Here is a 20,820-nt window from a genome sequence, read left to right as displayed (position 1 = left end):
TTTATGGTATTACATAATATATGAATTAATATATTCTGTCATATTCAATCTAAACGTAAACTGTTAATTGCATATTGCAAGTTAATGACTTGACTCGTTCTATGTAGTGCCCTGGTACTGAACGCTATCAAAACACAACCAACCGATAATAATTAGTAATATGCTTTAGGCAAAATTAATTTAATTTTTTAGTTAAATCAATAAATAATCCTCTCAGTTCTTGCGTGCGATTTTTTGTTTAAATTTCAAAACTTAGATATTTAGAAGCATGAGCCTTGTAGAAGAGCAGCTAAGTGCCTTTTGGTTTTTGAATTACTTTTTTTTTTTGCCTAAGGATATAGGAAACAGAAATTCCAATTGGCATTGGTTTTTGAATTACTTTTTTTTTGCCTAAGGAAATAGGAAACAGAAATTCCAATTGGCATTGCCTTACCAGTCGCGGTCATCTCTATATCAATTAATAGGACATTAAATATTAATACAGACATGCCTGATTGACTGAGACGGTGATTTGGTTTTTTTGTTTGTCATGAACAGGTAAAATATTTAATAATATAGATTTATTTTATTTATTCCGTTTATGCTCGTACTTCGTTAATTGGTTTTTATTGTGTCGTTGTAAAGCGCTTTGCTTTGCCGTTTTAGACTCGTCTGCCTAACCTCGTGTGTTTTCTTTCTCCTTGTTCATAGTTTTTCTATCACTAATAAAAATTTAAAAAAATTGTTCGAAAACGAATTATTGAAATATAAGGACCTAGTTTGTGTTGAGTGCCCCCCCCCCCCTCTCTCTCTCTCTCTCTCTCTCTCTCTCTCTCTCTCATTTTGAATTATCTGTGCTGTTATGGTGTACTGTTATCTGTTGCTGGCTCAGTGTGTAATGGCGCTGGATCGCTAACCAAGCAGTCTCGGGTTCAATTCAAGTGTTGGTCGAGTAGCTCCTCTGGGGGGAGGGGTGTGTGTGACGAAAACCGAGATCCCGCCTACACCTTGTCGTGCACGTAAAAGAATCCGTAGCAGTTGAAATTCGAAAAACACGTTATGGCATTATCTTTCTGGAAGTTGTGATAGACGTGCTTCATGGTACGCTTACTCTCTCTAGACCACCCACCATCATTTATTAAACATACATTATGCAAGAGCTAAATCTGTCTATTGCAGGTCTTTCTTTAGGCCTGAAATGTTATCTAAATTATTAATTAGACATTAATTAACCTATCCAGACCATAATAAACTCTAGATGGTTATGCTAGCCTGCGATCTTTACTGGATTATGAGCCGATTTACTGCATAACTTTCCTTCTCGATTTAACGATTAAATGGATAATCGAGACTATGCTGTTTATCGTACTGACTTTAGTAATGATGATCGAAGCTAGGCGGAAATTCCAACCGCTTATTTCTCAGTTCATAGTGGATCAATGTGAGTGAAATTTTCAGGAAATTGCCTTTACATTATCTAGTTATTAACTATTATAGTGAGAACTGCCAAATCGTTATCGAATCTCCCATAATGTATCTTTAATAGTTTTTGTTCAGTTTTTCTTTCAATATAATTTATATATATCTTTCTACAGTTGGTAGAATCAATTTATAACACAACAGTTGGTTCACATATAGTGGAATTATCAACGCTGGGTTTCTCTATAAGATGTGTTTCTGTTAAACTACACCATTCTTTAGGAAATTATCCAAGTTTTACCTATATGACCCCAGTGTTTGAGTGCAATCTATCTATTACGTATAATTATAAAGTTAATTATGTAAAGGTTTCAATTAAAAGTAGAAAGTTGTAGTAATTAGTCAGAAGTAAGGCAAGTAGGAAAAAGTATGAAATGAGTAAAAAAAAAAAAGAACTTTAAATAAATTAAGTTATCATACTGTTCTGTGGTAAACCTGTTGCTGCAAGTGGGGGTTGAATGGGCCGAATGGTTAGCGCGTGCGCGTTGTTTCATGAGGTCTGTTATTGAGTCAACTGGCGTGGTTTCGATTCCCCGGTTGTATGTGACAAGGAGTAGGGTCGCCTGTCCAACCTCGTGGGTTTTCCCCGGGTCCTCCGGTTTCCTCCCACTGCTAGAGACTTCTACGCGCAAGCGAAATATTGAAATAAGATTGAACCATATGTTAGTCCCGAAATGACCTAGTTTGTGTCGAGTGGACGTTAACACCCCCCTCCCTCTCTCTCTCCCTCTCTCTCTCCCCCTCTCCCTTTCTCTTTCTCTCTCTCTCTCTCTCTCTCTCTCTCTGTTGCAGCAAAGAACTTTTCAGCATTAAATGAGAGAGTGGCGTTCAACACATCTCGACATGGTATCTTTTTATTTTGATAAATTTCGCTGACCATGTGAACATTTATGTCGATCGGTAGTTACAAGAAGCCTTGAAATCATTATATATCGTGCAGCTTTTTTTTTCTTTTTTTTTTTTCCTGTTAATAATTTCGATAAATGCGATAATTACAGTGGAATTTATTTTAGCTCACTTTTGGTAAAGTCGTTTAGCATATTTCTGAAACACGTGATAGGCAATCGACGCTTGGATACAATTTTTTAAGCTATGAATATCTTGTTTAGAAAGATTAGGCCTTCGCTATTAGATTTTTGGACATCGTCGTCGTTATCCAGTTAAACTAATACATTTCTCAAGTTATGACTATGATACATTGAGATGTGCAAGTCACATCGTGTGCAAAATATGAGACAGTTATGTTAATCCATAGGTGAAATTTACCGTGGATGTTTAAAAACTTGGTGGTTTTCAAAAAGCGTTGCTTCAACTAGGCCGTGCCTGAATGTTTTACAATGTCAGACCAAAGAGTAGGAGATTCACCTTGAATGTTTATAAATTTATTACAAGTAAGAAGATTTGCTTCAACTGTGCTTGACAATGGTTATTGAGAGTAATATTTTTACGAGTCAGCGGTTTGAAATTATCGCCATTTTGAGTATGATATTATTTATAACATAATTATGCTTTCTAGTTACAAGTAACAATGCATCTTTCAGTAACAGTCGATATTTTAAAACAATGGCCCTGAAAAGAAGAATGGCTACTTAATCCAACATTTTAAGAACATGTAATTCCTAGAGATTTGTTAGTTAATAGAATACCAATAATCGATATCTAAGATCCGTGTTTAATCCCTTGATACAATTCTTATTAGTTAATAATAGATTATTTATTTTTTTAATTTTTAAAGGGACAATAACACTCTTGCTGGCTTGACAGCTCCAGAAATTAAAAAATAGCCTTATTCTAATTACTAGATGTGTTAGTGTCTTACCTGTTGTGTAAATTATCCATTAAATCCTATTTTACTTGTCCAGAGGGTTCAAAAATATTTTTTAAATCCAAGTCACATTTGAAAAGCTTTGCGCCAGGCTTTTCAAATCATTTAGTTGAATTTTTCCAATTTTTTAAATTAGGTGTGTTAAGATGAAATATATATCACCAATTAATTGGAATATTGTAAAATAGTACAATTTGTTGACCAGAATAAAGATTGGGACACATTATTCAGTTACAACAAGAGTGGTATTGAGCCTTTAAAGGGACTGTATTACTCTCACTAGTGGTATAAATGTTGGCAGAGTATGCTTACTCTTTATGAATACCAGATTCTACGTCTCGGTTATTAGAATGGTCACATATGTAGCAATAGCCTTAAATGTCTGTGAGCCGCGGTGACTCAGTAAATATGACGTCGGTTCGCTATCATGGCGGTCCCTTGTTCGATCCCGGTGTTGGCCCAGAAAGTTCATCTTGATTTTCCGACGTGGTTCGCCCATGTCAGTGGTGAAGGATAGAGGGCCTGGCAAGGGACAATATAGTCGTTCGGATGGGACAAAAACCGACATCCCGTGTCAACATTGGCATGCAGATAAAAGAACCCTTAACAGTAGGAAGTCGATATAACAGTAGGCCATAGCGCCAGTGTCCAGGCAAAATTGCAATTATAGCAAACTGTATGGTGTATGCCCGTCTTCATTAGCCAAGTCGGAGCAGAACAGTAGAAGGTTAACCCCTATTGCATTGCATTTCATTTCTGAACTGTCTGAATCATCCGTCTTAGGAGTGTCGTGCGTTCGCATTTGGAAGATAAATGATTCAGCTTTGGCACAACGCATATCGCAAAATTTGGCGCAATGGCATCTTTAATTTCCTTTCTGTAATGGAAAACTATTTTGCTAGGAAGTTTGAAAATCGGGTACATTGTTGACTCCCAGGGTATGCCAGGGTTGGAAAATTACCGAAAATCCTTGGAGGTTTGGTACAAACTGACAGAACAAAGGGGCCCAAGTTTCTGACTATCTCGTTCTGCCGTCCACCACCAAAATTCCCATTAAAAATTAAGTCTAATCATTATGTTTTCATTTAGAAACCCCCTTTAAATATTCTTCGGGATTTTTTTTCAGAACAAAGGGCCCCAATTCTCTGACTATCTCGTTCTGACGTCCACCTCCAAAATTCCCATTAAAAATTGAGTCTAATCATTATGTTTCCAATTATAAACCCCATTAAATATTCTTCGGAATTTATTTTTCATGAATTGTCAATGTGTATTGCAATTCTTTGTCTAACTGAATCACAATGGCACATTTTTATGATTAAACATGCAATGTGAATTAATTTGCAGTTATGATGTAACTTTTTGTGATATTTTATGATTAAACTATTAAAATGTGTAAAACAATTTTTAATGATTACATGATAAATGTAATAAGGTGTATAAAAGGTTTTTCCTTATGGTTAAAAGATTTTTTTTCTTCTGAGTTCGCACTCTTATTGAATGCATTTCGCATAATCAAACATTTATACATTTTTCCAGTTGCATCCATTATACATTGGCTAAGCCCTCACACCATTGTCCAACCTCGTGGGTTTTCTCCGGGTCCTCTCCGGTTTCCTCCCACTGCTAAAGACCCCTACGCGTAAGCGAATTATTGAAATAAAATTAAACCATATGTTAGTCCCGAAATGACCTAGTTTGTGTCGAGTGGACGTTAAACCCTATCTCTCTCTCTCTCTCTCTCTCTCTCTCTCTCTCTCTCTCACACACACACATACACCATTCAGAACACGTCAATGTTAACAACTCTTCCAAATCCTAGTGTAGTAAAGACAATTAAAATGAAATTTTGAACTATAAAAAACGAAAGGAAATAGGATCTGTGTTCTAATCAGATTATCTAAATGATATTTATGGATATTTAACACGAGTCATGTTTTCGTCGATGTTTTCTATTCAGTATGTAAATCATCTTTTAGTTTGTAATTTTATAAATTCTTGGTGCGAAGCGTAATAATTTGTTTCACGCCAATACCCCAAATACCATACTAAACGTAGGTTGTCTGTCTACAGTTAGCTCCGCTTGAGGACAGACACTAAGCTAGTTGACCGACATTTTAAGTCCTAAATCGACTATAGTTCGAGAATTGTATAAAAGTAGTTACTCTGCTTCCATTTAATAAAATTGAAAAAAAAGTTTATTTGGTCTTTTTGTGTATAACAGATCTAAAACGGAGAACAGTCGCATTACAAAACTGTGAAAACAGTATACTAATTTTTGTTTTGGATATGGCGGCCAATTAAGGCAGAGATCCATTCTCGAAGTATGAAGTAGACGGATCTCTTGTGTGCAGACTGCTCAAGCACTTATCAATGGTAAACATAATGAACTAAGCAACAGTTTATCTTGTAGAAACATGGAGCTAGTTGTTAAATCACATCCAGGTAGTAATTATCTCCTGGTCGCTTTCATGGAATGATAAATAGTTCTGGATAATTGACCTACTCGATTCATCCTGATGCAGATGATTCTGGCACATTAGTTTTGTTTGCTAGCATTATGTTAACGATGTACTTGTTTTGTCAGCATTATCAATCAAGTGTTTGGACAAAGCATCTGTAGATTTAGATATTTCGGAACATGCGTGTAATTGGATCAACTCCTTCAGTTTGAGTTTGCCATCTGTTTCGGGGGGACATTTGATATTTTGTTTGTACTTAAAAAGAGCAATGAATATAGGTCTCATATACTTATGTAGACTTCAAAGAATACTTATGAAACAGTGCCAAGATTACACGCATTAAAATCTCTGGGGAGGCGAATGGTTAACGCATGCGCGTTGCATCATAAGGTCTGTCATTGAGTCAACTGGCGTGGTTTCGATTCCACGGTTGTATGTGACAAGGCATATGCTCACCTGACCAACCTCGTGTGTTTTCTCCGGGTTTTCTGCCCCCCCCCCCCAACACACTTGTCAAAGGTAACCATATCCTCGTCTTGAAATGATTGTGTCGAGTGAACTTTAACCCCATTCCTCTCTCTCTCTCACACACATTATATTCTTGATGCAGAAGAATCGGAGTTCTAGATTACATTAATTGAGATCGTAAACTCTTATATCGAATTCCAACTGCCCAGATATCTTTTACGTGCACACCAATGTGTACACAGAACCTTGTTTTTTCGTCCCATCCGAACGACTATCCGCTGTTCCTTGCCAGGAATCGAACACGAAACCTCCAGGTTAGCGAGCCAACGTCTTACTCACTGAGCCACGGCGGAGTAGTTGTAATAAGCGTCGCGTATATTACCTATGACCAAAATTTAATTACAACCACTTTACACCGAGTAGGGTGTGTCGCTTTATCAGGTATATGTTTGTTGACACGTCATACCACGTGATGTACCATATGAACATTTTCCTCTTCAACATTTCTATCACTAAATCAATAGAAAATAACAGGTTTTTGCTGACATGCAAAACCAATATGCATCACAGGATACCATGTTATCACCGGCCGGAGCCGTCTATAATACATAATCATTATACCCAGGAAATATTATCTTTTCTAATTCCATTGGTTCGGAAATAACATTTTTGAGCGGATATGAATTAACGAGGTATGTTTGAAGCTGTTAACTTTTTATTATGCGTGTCAGAATGATGGATATGTATTGAAGTTGTGAGTTATATGTAAGGCAGATATCTGGATTTACAGATTGTTTGTTTGTTACGGACAGTGGAGTGCGCTGGTTTAAAGATGTCCAGTGTCAACTCCTACAGTGTATGAAATGAAATGAAATGAAATGGGGTTTAACGTCCTACTGTTCTGCTCCGAACTAGGCTAATGAAGACGGGCATACGCCATACAGTGTGCTATGAGGGAAATTTTGCCCGGACAGCGGCACTACGGCCTACTCGTATATCGAATTCCAACTGTCAAGGGATCTTTTACGTGCACGCCAATGTGTACACGGGACCTCGGTTTTTCGTCTCATCCGAACGACTAGACAGCTCTCGTTGTCAGACCCTCCGTCCTGTATCACTGACAAGGGGGAACCACGCCGGAATCCTACAATGTATACCCACGTATACTCACGTGTCTGGTACTGAGAAATGTGGGAAAGGAAGATATTTATTCAAATTAAGCAAGACAGCTTATTCTACAAAGTTAAAAATACATTATGCAAGAGCTAAATCTGTCTATTGCAGGTCTTTCTTTAGGCCTGAAATGTTATCTAAATTATTAATTAGACATTAATTAACCTATCCAGACCATAATCAACTCTAGATTGTTATGCTAGCATGCGATCTTTAGTGGATTATGAGCCGATTTACTGGATAATCGAGACTATGCTGTTTATCGTACTGACTTAAGTAATGATGATCGAGGCTAGACAGAAATTTCAACCGCTTAGTTCTCGGTTCATAGTGGATCAATTTGAATGAAATATTCAGCATATTCCCTTCACATTATCTAGTTTCTAACTATTATAGTGAGAACTGCCAACTCGTTATCGAATCTCCCATAATGTATCTGTAATTGCGATAATCACTTAAATGGATGTCATGAGTCGTCGCCCCCTCTTCCTCTCTCTGCACGCTACTGGTTACGGAGAATATCGTATATGAGAATACGGATTGGATTACTGAATGAATCCATACGCATGCACGAAAGCTCATATATCTGTTGAATTAAAGTCATAAATGATTGCGAGGGTGGCACAACTTTATTACAGTCATTACATGCAACGTGAATTAATTTGTAGTTATGAAGTAAATTGATGACAGATTTATTAGATTTTTGTGATTTTATTTTAGAGAAAAACAAGTCGTTATCAGACGGGTTTAATTATATTTTTGATTGGTTTAGACCAGAAACAGAGAAACATGTTATTCTAAAAAATACGGAATTCGTTCCAGAAAAATACCTACTTTCCCTTTATGTGATGGAGAGACAAAGGTCGCCACTTTACTTTTGCCTCTTAATATTAGTTTTAAAAAAGAAAAATACGTTCTCATTAAAATTGTATCTTGGGTAATGTGATTGTCAGAACGCCCACGTTCCTACTGTCTTCCAATGGGAGTTACGTTGGCTCAGTGCGCAAGGCGCTGGTTCACCAATCAGGATGTCTAGGGTTCGATTCTGGTGTTGAATCCTCGGGATTTGCAGCGTGATTCCCCTTGTAAGTGGTGCAGCGCGTAGTCGCTCTGATGGAACGAAAAACTGAAGTCCCGTGTACTCATTGGTGAGCACGCAAACGAACCAATGACAGTTGGGTGTGTGGGAAATTTTTCACTCATAACGCACTGCCAAGGGATCTTGTCCCATTCGAACGACTATACGTTGTTCATTGTCCAGCAACACTGACAAGGGGGAACCACGCCGGAAAATTCCGATGAATGTTCTCGGCCAATACAGGGATCGAACAAGGACCTCCAGGTTAGCGAGCCAACGTCTTACTCACTTAGCCACCATGTCTCCCCACCCAGTCGGTTCAGAACATTAGAACGTTAAACCCCACCAATTCAATCTTTCTTTCGACGACACCGTGTAAGATTAACAAGATCTACACCTGTAATAACAAATCAATATTTCGTTCCGTTTATTTCAGGTTAACCGGGTGTTAAAGAGAGTCAACTATTAAACAAGACGGGAGACAAATCCCAGGAGGTAGTTTTATTGAAACACATGTCTGCTTATGAATCAAAGTGTGCGGTCCTGAATTTTGATTAATTAATAGTGTGTGTGTCTTATCGACTGGTAGTTTCATGGATTATTTAATTCCAACAGAACCTTCTATGGTATTTCAACTTATGACAGTGCGCGTCAGCTAAATTGTTTGCTGCGTGGGCCTAATCACCGACTAAGCATGTAAATCTGTGATTGATTGACGGGTCTAAATCGGATATATTGCTGTCTTTGACACAAATACCTGTTAGTATGACAGACCCAGTGGGATATACCGTTAATATCGGTGCCTCGGTAACTATGAATATATCTCTTGTAGAGACGGTGATTCCTGGAACTGTCAACAAGAGCAGTAATGGTACGGCGGTGGACCATTACGCCATCGGTGCTACAATTATATCCCCAATTACTATGTGTTTAGCAGGACTTGTGGGAAACGTATTGGCTTTAATAGTTTTACACCGAACAAAGAGAAAGATTAGACGAATGATGTTTTATACGCTTGTAGCGGCTCTAGCCTGGACCGATCTAACAGGAATCATTCTAACTACCCCTGTCACCATCGCTGCCTATATCAACCGTCGTGAAATGCCTGGAGGTGTCAGTCTGTGCAGATTTAATGCCTTTATTATGGTATGTTTTGGATTATCAACACCATTAATAGTCTGTGCAATGGCAGTTGAACGATTCCTTGCCTTAAAATGCACTTATTTCTATTCTAAATATTGTACGACACAAAATGCGCGTATAACGGTGCTTGTACTATGGGCCTTCGTCTTAGTATTCGGTGCATTGCCTTTATTTGGATTCGGGGAATTTACTTTACAGTATCCTCACACTTGGTGCTTTCTGAACTTCCATACAGAAGAACTTCTAACGGCCATATATGGTTATTGCTATTCCATTTTGAATTTGTTAATTGTGATTTTGATGATGTTTTGTAACGGTTATGTGATGGTGTCGTTGCTAAGAGTGAGATATATCAAGATACAGCAGGATAAAGAAAGGTCAGCGAGTATCTGTAGTAGTTTAATGGAAGGTCTGGATGAAAATAAGCGACTCCAGGCCCAGATTAAAAAACAGAAACAGCGGGATGTTGAAATGCAGATGATCTGGTTAATGTCGGCCATTACTACTATATTTGCCGTCTGCTGGGCACCTCTCATGGTGAGTATTTGTGTATATTCGTTTGTGTATTGAGTAATTGTGTATATTTATTGGACAAGGCTAAGTATTTGTGTCTATTTGTTGAACATCTCTCATGGTGAGTATTTGTGTATATTTGTCGGGCACCTCTCATGATGAATAATTGTGTATATTTGTTGGGCACCTCTCATGGTGAGTAATTGTGTATAATTGTTGGGTTCCTCTCATGAGTAATTGTGTATATTTGTTGGGCACCTCTCATGGTGAGTAATTGTGTATATTTGTTGGGCACCTCCCATTGTGAGTAAATGTGTATATATGTTGGGCACCTCTCGTGGTGAGTAATTGTGTATATTTGTTGGGTTCCTCTCATGGTGAGTAATTGTGTAATTTACTTGATATCATCATTGACAAACACTTAGATATTTTCATTAAGAGGTCACTCATAAAATTCCCTTGAGTGGATGCTCGTACAGATTCTACTGTACATTTTGGGCACCTCTCATGATGAAATGAGGTTTTAACTTCAACATGTTCTGCTCCGAGTGGGCTAATGAGGACAACTGCGCTATGGCGTTATCGAATTCAAACTGCCAAGGGTTCTTTTACGGGCACGACAATGTATACACGCGAGCTCGGTTTATGGCCCTCCAGCCAGACCCTCTGTCCGGCACCACTGACAAGGGGGAACCACACCGGAAAATCCCGACGAAAATCGCGGCCGGCACCGGGATCGAACACTGAGTCACTGCGGATCGCCTCTCTTGGTGCGTAATTGTATATATATATATATATATATATATATATATATATATATATATATATGTATACCACTGACATCATGTTCCGGCAAATTAAACATTTTTTATAGTATTTTTATTGTAATTGGTAAGCTATTTTGGTAGGAGTTGATGATTATATATAACCCACGCAATGCGAATTACTCGTGTAGTATTAGTCAGTAAATAATTTACGTTATAATTTTACAATGTCACGCGTAACTCACGGTTTGATATTTTGGCAGGGCTGTAACAATAATAAACTGCTCTTTCTCGTGGGGTCGTAAAACGTTCTGCTTTCTACTTCGACCTTGTTGAAACTAACGTGACAAGGAGTAGGGTCGCCTGTCCAGCCTCGTGGGCTTTCTGTGGGTCCCCCGATTCTTCCAACAGCTAAAGACCCCTACGGCCAAGCTAATTAATAAAAAAAACCCAAATTGAACCATATGTTAGTCGCGAAATGACCTAGTGTGTGTCGCATGAACGTTGAAACTATGGAGGTCGCGTGTTCGATTCCTTTCTTGGCCGAGAAAGTTTATCGGGATTTTCAGGCGTGGTTCCTTCTTGTCAGTGGTGCAGGACCGAGGGCCTGGCAAGAGGCAACGTATAGTCGTTCGGATGGGACGAACAATCGAGGTCCCGTGTACACATTAGCATGCACGTAAAAGATCCCATTGGCAGTTAGAATTCGATATAAGAGTAGGCCATAGTGTCGCTGTCCGGGCAAAATTTCCCTCATAGCACACTGTTTGGCGTATGCCCGTCTTCATTAGCCCAGGTTAGGAGCAGAACAGTAGGACGTTAAACTCCATTTCATTTCATTTCATTTCGAAGCAGAACAGTAGGACGTTAACCCCAATCTATTTCATTTCATTTCTGTTGAAACTAGATTGTATTGCTATGAGCAATACTACTACATAGACTTCTGTACCAAGACGGTTGATTTTACACTAGATGTTCTTAGAATGCCAACAAGCAGGTGGTCATTACCGATTTGTTCTCAATACCTCCGTTTTCGCGCAATCCGAAAAAGTTGGGCATACTTCCGTATTTAATGAGAAAATGGGTTGATAAAAATTTGTATATCTGATGTTCATTCAACCTATGATATCCCAAATAATGATTCTGCAAAAATCTTTCGATCAATTCTAGAATAGAAAATTCGAAAAACAGTGGGCCTATGACGCCAATATCTGTATATGGGCAGTGCTCAATTAAAATAAAATAACATCAATTTCATACAATAATAAATGTGTTATAAGGGTAATAATAATTTTAGAAACAATTCAATTTTATTGAGTAATAATCTGAACCATATTTCATAGATTTAATATAAAAGTTATAGCGCTCTGTGGCGAAATTTGAATACATTCTATAATATACTAAATTTATAATTATAGAACATAATGTTTTTATAAATATGAATTGAAATGGGTATAACGCCATACTTAGTTATATATCAAGCTCCGTCTTCATTAGCACACTCGGTACAGAACATTAGACTTCATTTCATTTCTTATATCAACCGTGATGATTCAAAACAAATAAGGTGGCCTATGTATAGATTTCCATATTGCAAATATATAGAACCCTCCAGTTCCACGAATGTTTTTCTACGAAACTAATACTCATCACTATAACACTTGTTATATTAATATTTGTCCAATTCTGACGTCATACAGGATTGCAATAGCACGTACTACACATATTATGACTTCCGGTACTCCGAATGAAAACCAATTATATATAACGACTGATGTAGGATGTGAACTTTACATAATTATTAGACATTCACTGGTCTTTAATGATTCAGTATCAGTTTAGGAGGCGTATATCGTGAATTCTCTGTTAAAATGAAAGGAGGTTTAATGTCCTACTTTTCTGTAGCACCTGAGCTAATGAAGACGGACATATGCCACGCAGCGTGCTATTAGGGACGTATTGTCCGGACAGCAGCGTTACGAATTCAAACGTTCAAGGTGTACACGGGTTCTTGGATAGAAGGGGGGTTGGATGGCTCAATCGTTAGCACGCGCGCGCTGTATCATACGGTCTGTCATTGAGTCAACTGGCGTGGTTTCGATTCCCTGGTTGTACGTGACAAGGAGTAGGGTCGCCTGTCCAACCTCGTGGGTTTTCTCCGGGTCCTCCGGTTTCCTCCCACTGCTAAAGACCCCTACGCGCAAGCGAATTATTGAAATAAAAAAATTAAACCATATGTTAGTCCCGAAATGACCTAGTTACGGCATACTCTTAAGACGAATTCAAACGTTTAAGGTGTCAAGGTGTACACGGTTTCTCGGATAGACACTGCTCTCTCGCTAGCGCCTCACCTCACCCCGCTCCGCTCAGCACTGCTGTCGGGGAATCCAGGATGGAAAACCCCAGAGGAACTTTTTCGACCAACACCTGGATCAGGCTTTGGATCTTCCTATTAGTGAGCCATTGCCTTACACGCTGCGCCACCATTGTATATAGAAAAATTTTGATATTTATACTGATGGCTGAAATAGATATACACGTCAGAATAGCTTTATGTACTTGAGTAGGAGGCAGACAATTCATATTAAGAGTTAATCTCTTAAAGGCTAAATACCGTGGGTAACATGAGAAATGGTTTCATATTGGTATCCAATCTTAAACATATTCTTTCTCGATACAAAACATGTGCAAGGCGAGTTTAGCCTCTGGTCATGGCGCCAACTCGATTTTCCCAGTCCACCTTTGTTTGAGAATGGAACATTTTGGTGCGTCTATTAAGCACTTCAAGATCTTCTGTCTGAAAATGAATAAATGAAATGACCGTGCTTCAGGCAGTGTATGAACCGCAAGGGAACCTACTTGACATACTGCAATAAATTTAGAACACGGACCCAAAACCTCGCCTTGGGCTAGATCAAGCGGATTAAGAAGTCTTTCTGCTGAGTATATTTGTCTTTCATCAGACAAAGTTTCTCTACATTTCTTTCCAAAGAGATTCGCATAAAATCTATTGAACGTGTTATTTGAGACCAGTATTTATCCATTTAGCTTTCGATGTAGAAGTTAATAGATTCGTACAGACAGTCGTATTCAAAACGGGCATGGCGTAAAAACCCATCCTTTGAGCTCAATATAATGATGATTTGTGCATCTTCCGCTTGCATTAGATGTGTGCCATAAGTCTTTTTCTTTATACAGAAGAACATGAACTACAAAGGCTGAACCTTTCATCGGTTGTCTAGGTTAATTAACACTTACACGTTCCCAACACTTTCCTTAAAAAGACGAGCACGGAGTACAAAGGTTGAAGCTTTCATTGGTTGTCTGGGTCAATTAACACTTACATGTTACTCAACACTTCTGAAGACTCACAGGGTTGAAGATTCGTGGGTTATTACTTATATTCTTTAATCCCCAAAAGAAACGCCTTATATAAATACTTTAGTTCGAAACCTTCTCTCACTCGAACGATATTTTTTGTCTTAAACAACATAGTTAATCCTGTGCAATGGAATTATAATGTAATGGAGGCCTTTTAAACAGGGGGGGGGGGGCCGAATGGTTCACGCTTGTGAATTGGATAACTAGGCCTGTCTTTGGAGCAAGTGATGTGGTTTTTATTCCCTGCTTGTTTCTATTCCACTGGTCCTTTGGCCGATTTCCTCCCACTGCTAAAGACCCCTACGCGAAAGAGAATTATTGAAATAATTACCTAGTTTGTGTCGACAAGTGGACGTTAGACCCCATCTCTCTCTCTCTCCCTCTCTCTCTCTCTCTCTTTTAAACAGATAAATGAAGTTCCATATGAACTTGTCACCTGTCCATGGTTTCAATCAATTTCCTGTAGTATTTTATGCCTGGGGCTTATCTAATACATGTATCTATTTCCTTCACAGCTTCAATCCGGTTTTGGTATCGTAGTACAAAGTCCTGTGGGGAGACGAGGCGAAGAGTTTCCCTTTGTTACCGGATATCTACGCTATAATATTATCACTGCGGAACCCGACTAACCATCGTCCGATTTTATCCGGATTGATAAATTAAATTGTGTATTGTAAGCGATTCAGTTGTCAGTTTTAAGAATCATCGTGTTGGGTTTTTTTAATGGATAGCACTTGGTTTTTGAATCCAAGAGCATTTGTTTTCAAATCGTACGTAACCATTTCAAATGTTTCTTTTGTCGTTATGCATATATACGAATGAGTGGAGGGGTGGCCATGCGATCTAACTTGTTCGCTTTAGATCTTAAGGTCTGGTTCGATCTCACACTTGTACGTGACAAGGAGAAGGGTCTCTGGCCTAACCTCGTGGGTTTACGCCGTGTTCTCCTCCCAACCCACACACTTCTAAAATCTCCTACCCGGATGCGAATTATTGAAATAAAATTGCAGTGTATGTTAGTCGGCATATAATCTAGTTTGTGTTAAGTGAACATTAGATGTCAAGTATATCTGTCTCTCTCACTCCCTCTCTCTCCTCTCTCTCTCTCTCTCTCTCTCTCTCTCAGAATGTTGGTTGGTGAATGATTGATTAGGAAGATTAAAATATTAGCGTATCAAAGCTCAACAACATAAAGAAGATTCAAGACATCAGAACACATTAAAATAATCTCCGCCTCGTTTATCCATATTAATCAACACACATTACAAAGATATGTGACGCAACAGGTAACACTTTAATCCTAGATAATCGGGATAATCCAGGATGCTACAATGTCATTTTCGGTTTTTCCACCTATAAGGGTAAAGCCTGTGTGACTGAGAAGAAAACTGTCCAATATTCCGGATAGTGCGAAAAAACTAAGGTAACTTGTTAGTTGAATTATGGAGAAAAGATGGCCGAAACACCGCTGCTGTACAGACGAAATTCTCTCTAACATGGCATTATTTACAGTCATAGAAATTAACAGATAAAAATATTCTACGCGCATATTGTTAGAGATTCAATCGCGAATCTGTAATAGGTTCTCGGGTGGGACAATTTACTCAGTACTACCCAATACTACCCAATACCGCCCCAATATCACCACATACTACCCAATACTACAACATAATAATTTTCCCCCGAATAAAACTCACTATTTTTGAAAATATAGTGATATTAGGGTGGTATTGGTGTGGTATTGGGTAGTATTGGGTAAATCGTCCCGCCGGGTTCTCTCGATGTCAAACATGCCCTTAGTCTTTAGTTAGGTTAGGTTATATTTTGGCATCAACTGTATTTTATCTATTATTTCCTTCTGTTGCGTATCGTTAGAACCGAACGCAGGATATTTGGTCATGGGTGTGTGGGTGGGGTGCTTGGTTGATTGTCCTCCTCGAGAAAATTCGAAAAATTGGAGTGGCGCATATGTGAACCCGAGTATTACATTCAATTTCACCATCCATCAACCCGGTTAGATCTAACCTTATCCGAACCCTTCTTACCCACAATCATTGGCAATAATCACATGCCCTAACCCTGTTTACATCTCGTGGCCTTGGCGAAATCTACACGTGGTCTTAATATTTAGATCTGACCTCATCAACCCAACAAGAAAGAAAAAAACGTCAACAAGAAAAAAACCTCAAAGTTACACGTTTCATAGAAACGGAATATAAAGTAAATTTGTATTTTATCCGCCACTGGTATCATTCTTAACACATAATGGAAATTGACATCCACGATAGAGAACAGTTGTTGTTGTGAACTCTATCTGAATCAATGTTAGAATGTCAACAAGGATGCCCCATTGTTATTTATGTGGTGTTAATAATTTCCTGCTGTCCTGAACATGCTGCTCTACATTATTTATCACTTGTAAACATCCTTTTATATTTTACAGAGTCACATCATTATAACCCTGGTAACTGGTAAACCTAATCCTGTTGTTGGTTTGTTGTGTATTCGTCTGGCCAGTTTAAATCAGACATTGGATCCCTGGCTGTACATCCTACTGAGGAAGACATTTATCAAACGCGTCCATAAAACTATCAAAAAGATTTGTTGTTCTACGAGTCCGCCACGAGAACAATCTGAGTGTCGTTGTAATCAATATGTTCACGTGGGACGACAATTATGTCATCAGAAATATTACGTTGGTAATTCAGATCCGAATGATCTACCACCGGAAGTCAGTCAGCAGCTCCGGAAGTTGCACGCCACACACAGTAACAGCACCAGTGGTACTCTACCGGACGTAATGCGCGGAACTCGATCCTCTAAAAGTCTACATACCATGCCTGATGTGACAAAGTCCCCAAATAATCCTTCAAATGAAACAGGAGATACGAGTTCGAGATCACCTGAGGGTATATATGTGGATATGTATCGTGTTTTACCCCTGGTTTCAGTAAGTGATATGAACAGTGGTGATATGATAGAAGAGGACATACACCAAGATGAAACAAGTCACATGTTACTATCCAGTAATGCACCTTGTATTGAAATGGCGCGAGATTCCACTTCCGGTGTTTTCAGTATCAGCCCTGAACTAAGCCGATCTTTACTAGGAAGCAAGGACCTACATTCAGATATCACACCCACTATTAAAGTTAAAAATAAGTAAGTAAATATATACTAGGTCACTGGTGATGTGTACTAAACGTAAAGTGTTTTTGCACACCAACTGTTAAAGTTAAAAATAAGTATGTAAATATATAGGCCTACCACGTCACTGGTGATGTGTACTAAACGAAAGGGTTTTTGCAGTATCCGTGTTCCACTTGTTTCGTTGTTTTCTCTACTTATATGGGTTAAGGGTTATCCCCTTATTAGGACCGGATCAAGCATGCATAGGCCCTCGCGTCAACAGTGAAAAGGTGGCATATTCCGGGCTATTCCCCACCCCACCCTCCACTGGTTGCTTGCCGTAGCTGCGAAAAGTTTATGTCTCCCATGTTTTAGCTCTGCCGTAACATTTATTCAAGATAAAATAAAATAACCTTAGAACTACTTTAGGAGCCCTTCAATATTGGGGCTCCTGGCTGCATCTATATTCTGGTATTTACAAATGGTGTCGTCAGTGTTTTGAGATTGACTTCGGCTACTGAAATCGAAATCCTAAATATCACCCATATCGAAATCCAGAATATCGCCCATATTGTTCATAAGTCGTTACGAGTGTCCCATATTGTCTATATAATAAGTCGTTACGAGTGTCCCATAAGAAAGTGTATGCTGATGTCTAAGTCTCTTTTGTATAATTCATTTATCTTTTGTATTACAGGGCTAACGCTCGACGAACCAAATCTTACACATAAAGTATAGACCTGGAATATAAATATCTGTGTTTCATCAAGATAGCCATTGATGAGGAAAATATTGCAAAACTATTGACGAGTTTTTGAAATATATAATTTGCCTAAGGATGCTTTTATAAAGTGAATTTGGTGCGAATAGTTCAGATCACCAAAGATTTAGAATCTTGAAGAGCTAAACTGATAAATGTTTATCCGTTCAGATTGTGTTAGTTGGCATGAACAGAGCAATTCAAAGAGACTTTATACAATGGAATGGCCCATTTGGACGCATAAAACGCGATACGTGTTTGAATGACTAGCATCACCAAAGATTTAGAATCTTGAAGACCTAAACTGATAAATGTTTAGCCGTTCAGATTGTGTTAGTGAGCATGAACAGAACAATTCAAAGAAACTTATACAATGGAATGGCTCATTTGGACGTATAAAACGTGATACATACGTGTTTTAATGACCAGCATTAACATTATTATTATGTTGCATATCCCCCAGTAAAAAGTCGATATATTCAAGGCTTGGATGTTAACTTTTGTTGAATATAAACACACTGGCAAGGTGCTTGACAGTTATTTTGTAAACTTGGACATTCTGCAGTTATTCAAAGCTTTAAGAATCATATCAGAAACATGGTTTTGAGAGAATATTTATAGTGTAGAATTTTGAATGTGTTTTTCACCCATCTGTGAGTGCATGGATTGGACATCAGTGGAATGGCTGGTCACGAATTGATTTTATGATGTTGGGTCGTCATTTCCAAAACTCCATAGATCAATCTGTGGTCTGTACTTCTTATTGGCTGCGAAACTTCTCAGAACAATATTTAATCGGCAAATAGAATTGAAAATATAAATTGTAAATAGGCTGAGTAATGCATATTCGCAGATCCAACCACGAATATTCGCGTAACTACATGAATTATCTAGCTTACAGAGAAATGCTAACAGAAATCAGCATTTAATGTGCAGCATTTTTTCCGTCAGGTAGAAGGCCATTTCTTGTTTAAGCACGTAGACATATCAGAATTTTATTATTCGCCCAAATTGAAATCCAATTGTTAATTTAATATCGAAACTGTTAGAAATACTTTAATAGGTGATCGATTTGAACAGATTCGTGACCATGTGAATTGGTGTAGAATGGAGCCTGTATTGTATATTATTTTGAAAGCCCCCGAGGGAGATATAAACTAAATCGAATATCATAGTTACTTGAAATTGACATCCTATTACAAATGTTGAGGGGGTTGGTTTTACGTTGTTGCGATAATATGCAATTATATGAGACTATGCGTGGTATTGTGTCACAATTTGTGTGTTTGCAAAATTGAACTCGAAATAGACATTTATCCTATGGAATTCTACCGACAAAAAGACTCTCCGAATGATATCAATTATCAACTATTTATAGAAATCTCCATTTATTTTAGTTTCTATAGATACCTTCGATTTCTTGGGTAATACCTGTATAGCTTAATGTGAATATTATGTTGACTCAATCTAATTAAAACACAGATCCTATTTCGTTTCGTTTTATAGTTCAAAATTTCGTTTTACTTGTCTTTACTACACTAGGATTTGGAAGAGTTGTTATCATTGACGTGTTCTGAATGGTGTGAGGGCTTAGCCAATAAAACGGTCTGTTACGTGTTTTGAACGGAACTGTGGGTAATCCACTAATAACATCAATGCTGATTGGTTAATCAAATGTCTGATGTCATAGGGTCAAAAGCCGCTCGTAGGACTTCTGAAGCGACCTATCGTTACAACCGGTCAGTTCATGTAGTGTAGGCCATCAAAAGTATAAAAAACGAAACGAAATATAGATCTGTATTTTAACCAGATTGTATGTTGACAATAGGGATCAATAAGCCCACATGCATGTATATATATAACAGTTTTGTGACTATGTTTGTTTACGCATTGCTGATTAGGTCTATTCTGGGATCATTTAATTAAGCTATTAGAACGGAGTTAGAAAATATATTTAATGGAATATTTTCCTCGGCTTTAATGTTGATAGTATTTTTGTTAATATTGTCAATATTTTCCATGAAAATATATTTTCGTATTTCTACTCTCTTACAGCCAGAGGGTTTACGATGGTTTCCGCAAAATACATGTTTTATCTGTGATATAAATGATTGATTTTTCTTTATTAATAAAGCTTAATTTAATGCAAAATGGTTTGACAGTTCTTAGCACGTAAAAGAGCCCTTGACAGTTGGAATTTATCATAAGAGTAGACAGTGTTGCCGCTGTCCGGGAAACATGTACGTCATAGCACACTGTATGGCGTATGCCCGTTTTCATTAGCCCAGTCGGCGCAGAACAGTAGGACGTTAAACCCCACTTTGTTTGTTTATGTTTATATGGGTCAATTGATGCATTGACGGTGTCAAGATATGAATCCAGAATGAAGCGAAATGGGGTTTAACGTCCTATTTTTCTGCACCAACCGGGATATTGAAGACACAACGGGGTTTCTACCTATTATATTCTTCATAAAATTCCAACTGTCAAGGGTTCTTTTACGTGCACGCACACGAGTACACGGATGAACCTCGCGTTTCAATGCCATTCGAACGATTAGATACTTTTTATATGCCCACTTCTGGGTGCATATTATTTGTTTCTTTGGCGGCAAGTTCAGCTAAAGTGTTGTTTTTTATACGTCGGAGATAGCGTTTGGAGTATCC

At 38.2% G+C, this 20,820-nt stretch overlaps 1 protein-coding gene across 4 annotated transcripts in view; it reads left to right on the top strand.

Moving 5' to 3' along the window:
• The window catches only part of LOC126819428 (prostaglandin E2 receptor EP4 subtype), a 71,171-nt gene extending 50,866 nt beyond the window's left edge, over positions 1-20,305 (top strand). For 3 of the 4 annotated variants that reach the window (XM_050547453.2, XM_050547451.2, XM_050547452.2), the window contains exons 2-4: positions 8,901-10,144; positions 16,709-17,427; positions 18,092-20,305. In XM_050547453.2, coding sequence (XP_050403410.1) covers positions 9,230-10,144; positions 16,709-17,427; positions 18,092-18,125 — 1,668 coding nt within the window. In that variant the 5' untranslated portion in view covers positions 8,901-9,229 and the 3' untranslated portion in view covers positions 18,126-20,305. Of the gene's footprint in view, positions 1-6,747; positions 6,906-8,900; positions 10,145-16,708; positions 17,428-18,091 lie in introns of those variants that run through there. The other variant, XM_050547454.2, reaches the window with a different exon arrangement.
• The last annotated feature ends 515 nt before the right edge of the window (positions 20,306-20,820 follow it).

The sequence above is a fragment of the Patella vulgata genome, chromosome 4 (genome assembly GCF_932274485.2).
Source record: "Patella vulgata chromosome 4, xgPatVulg1.2, whole genome shotgun sequence".
NCBI classification, from domain to species: domain Eukaryota; kingdom Metazoa; phylum Mollusca; class Gastropoda; family Patellidae; genus Patella; species Patella vulgata.
This window is presented reverse-complemented; position numbering and strand designations above follow the sequence as displayed.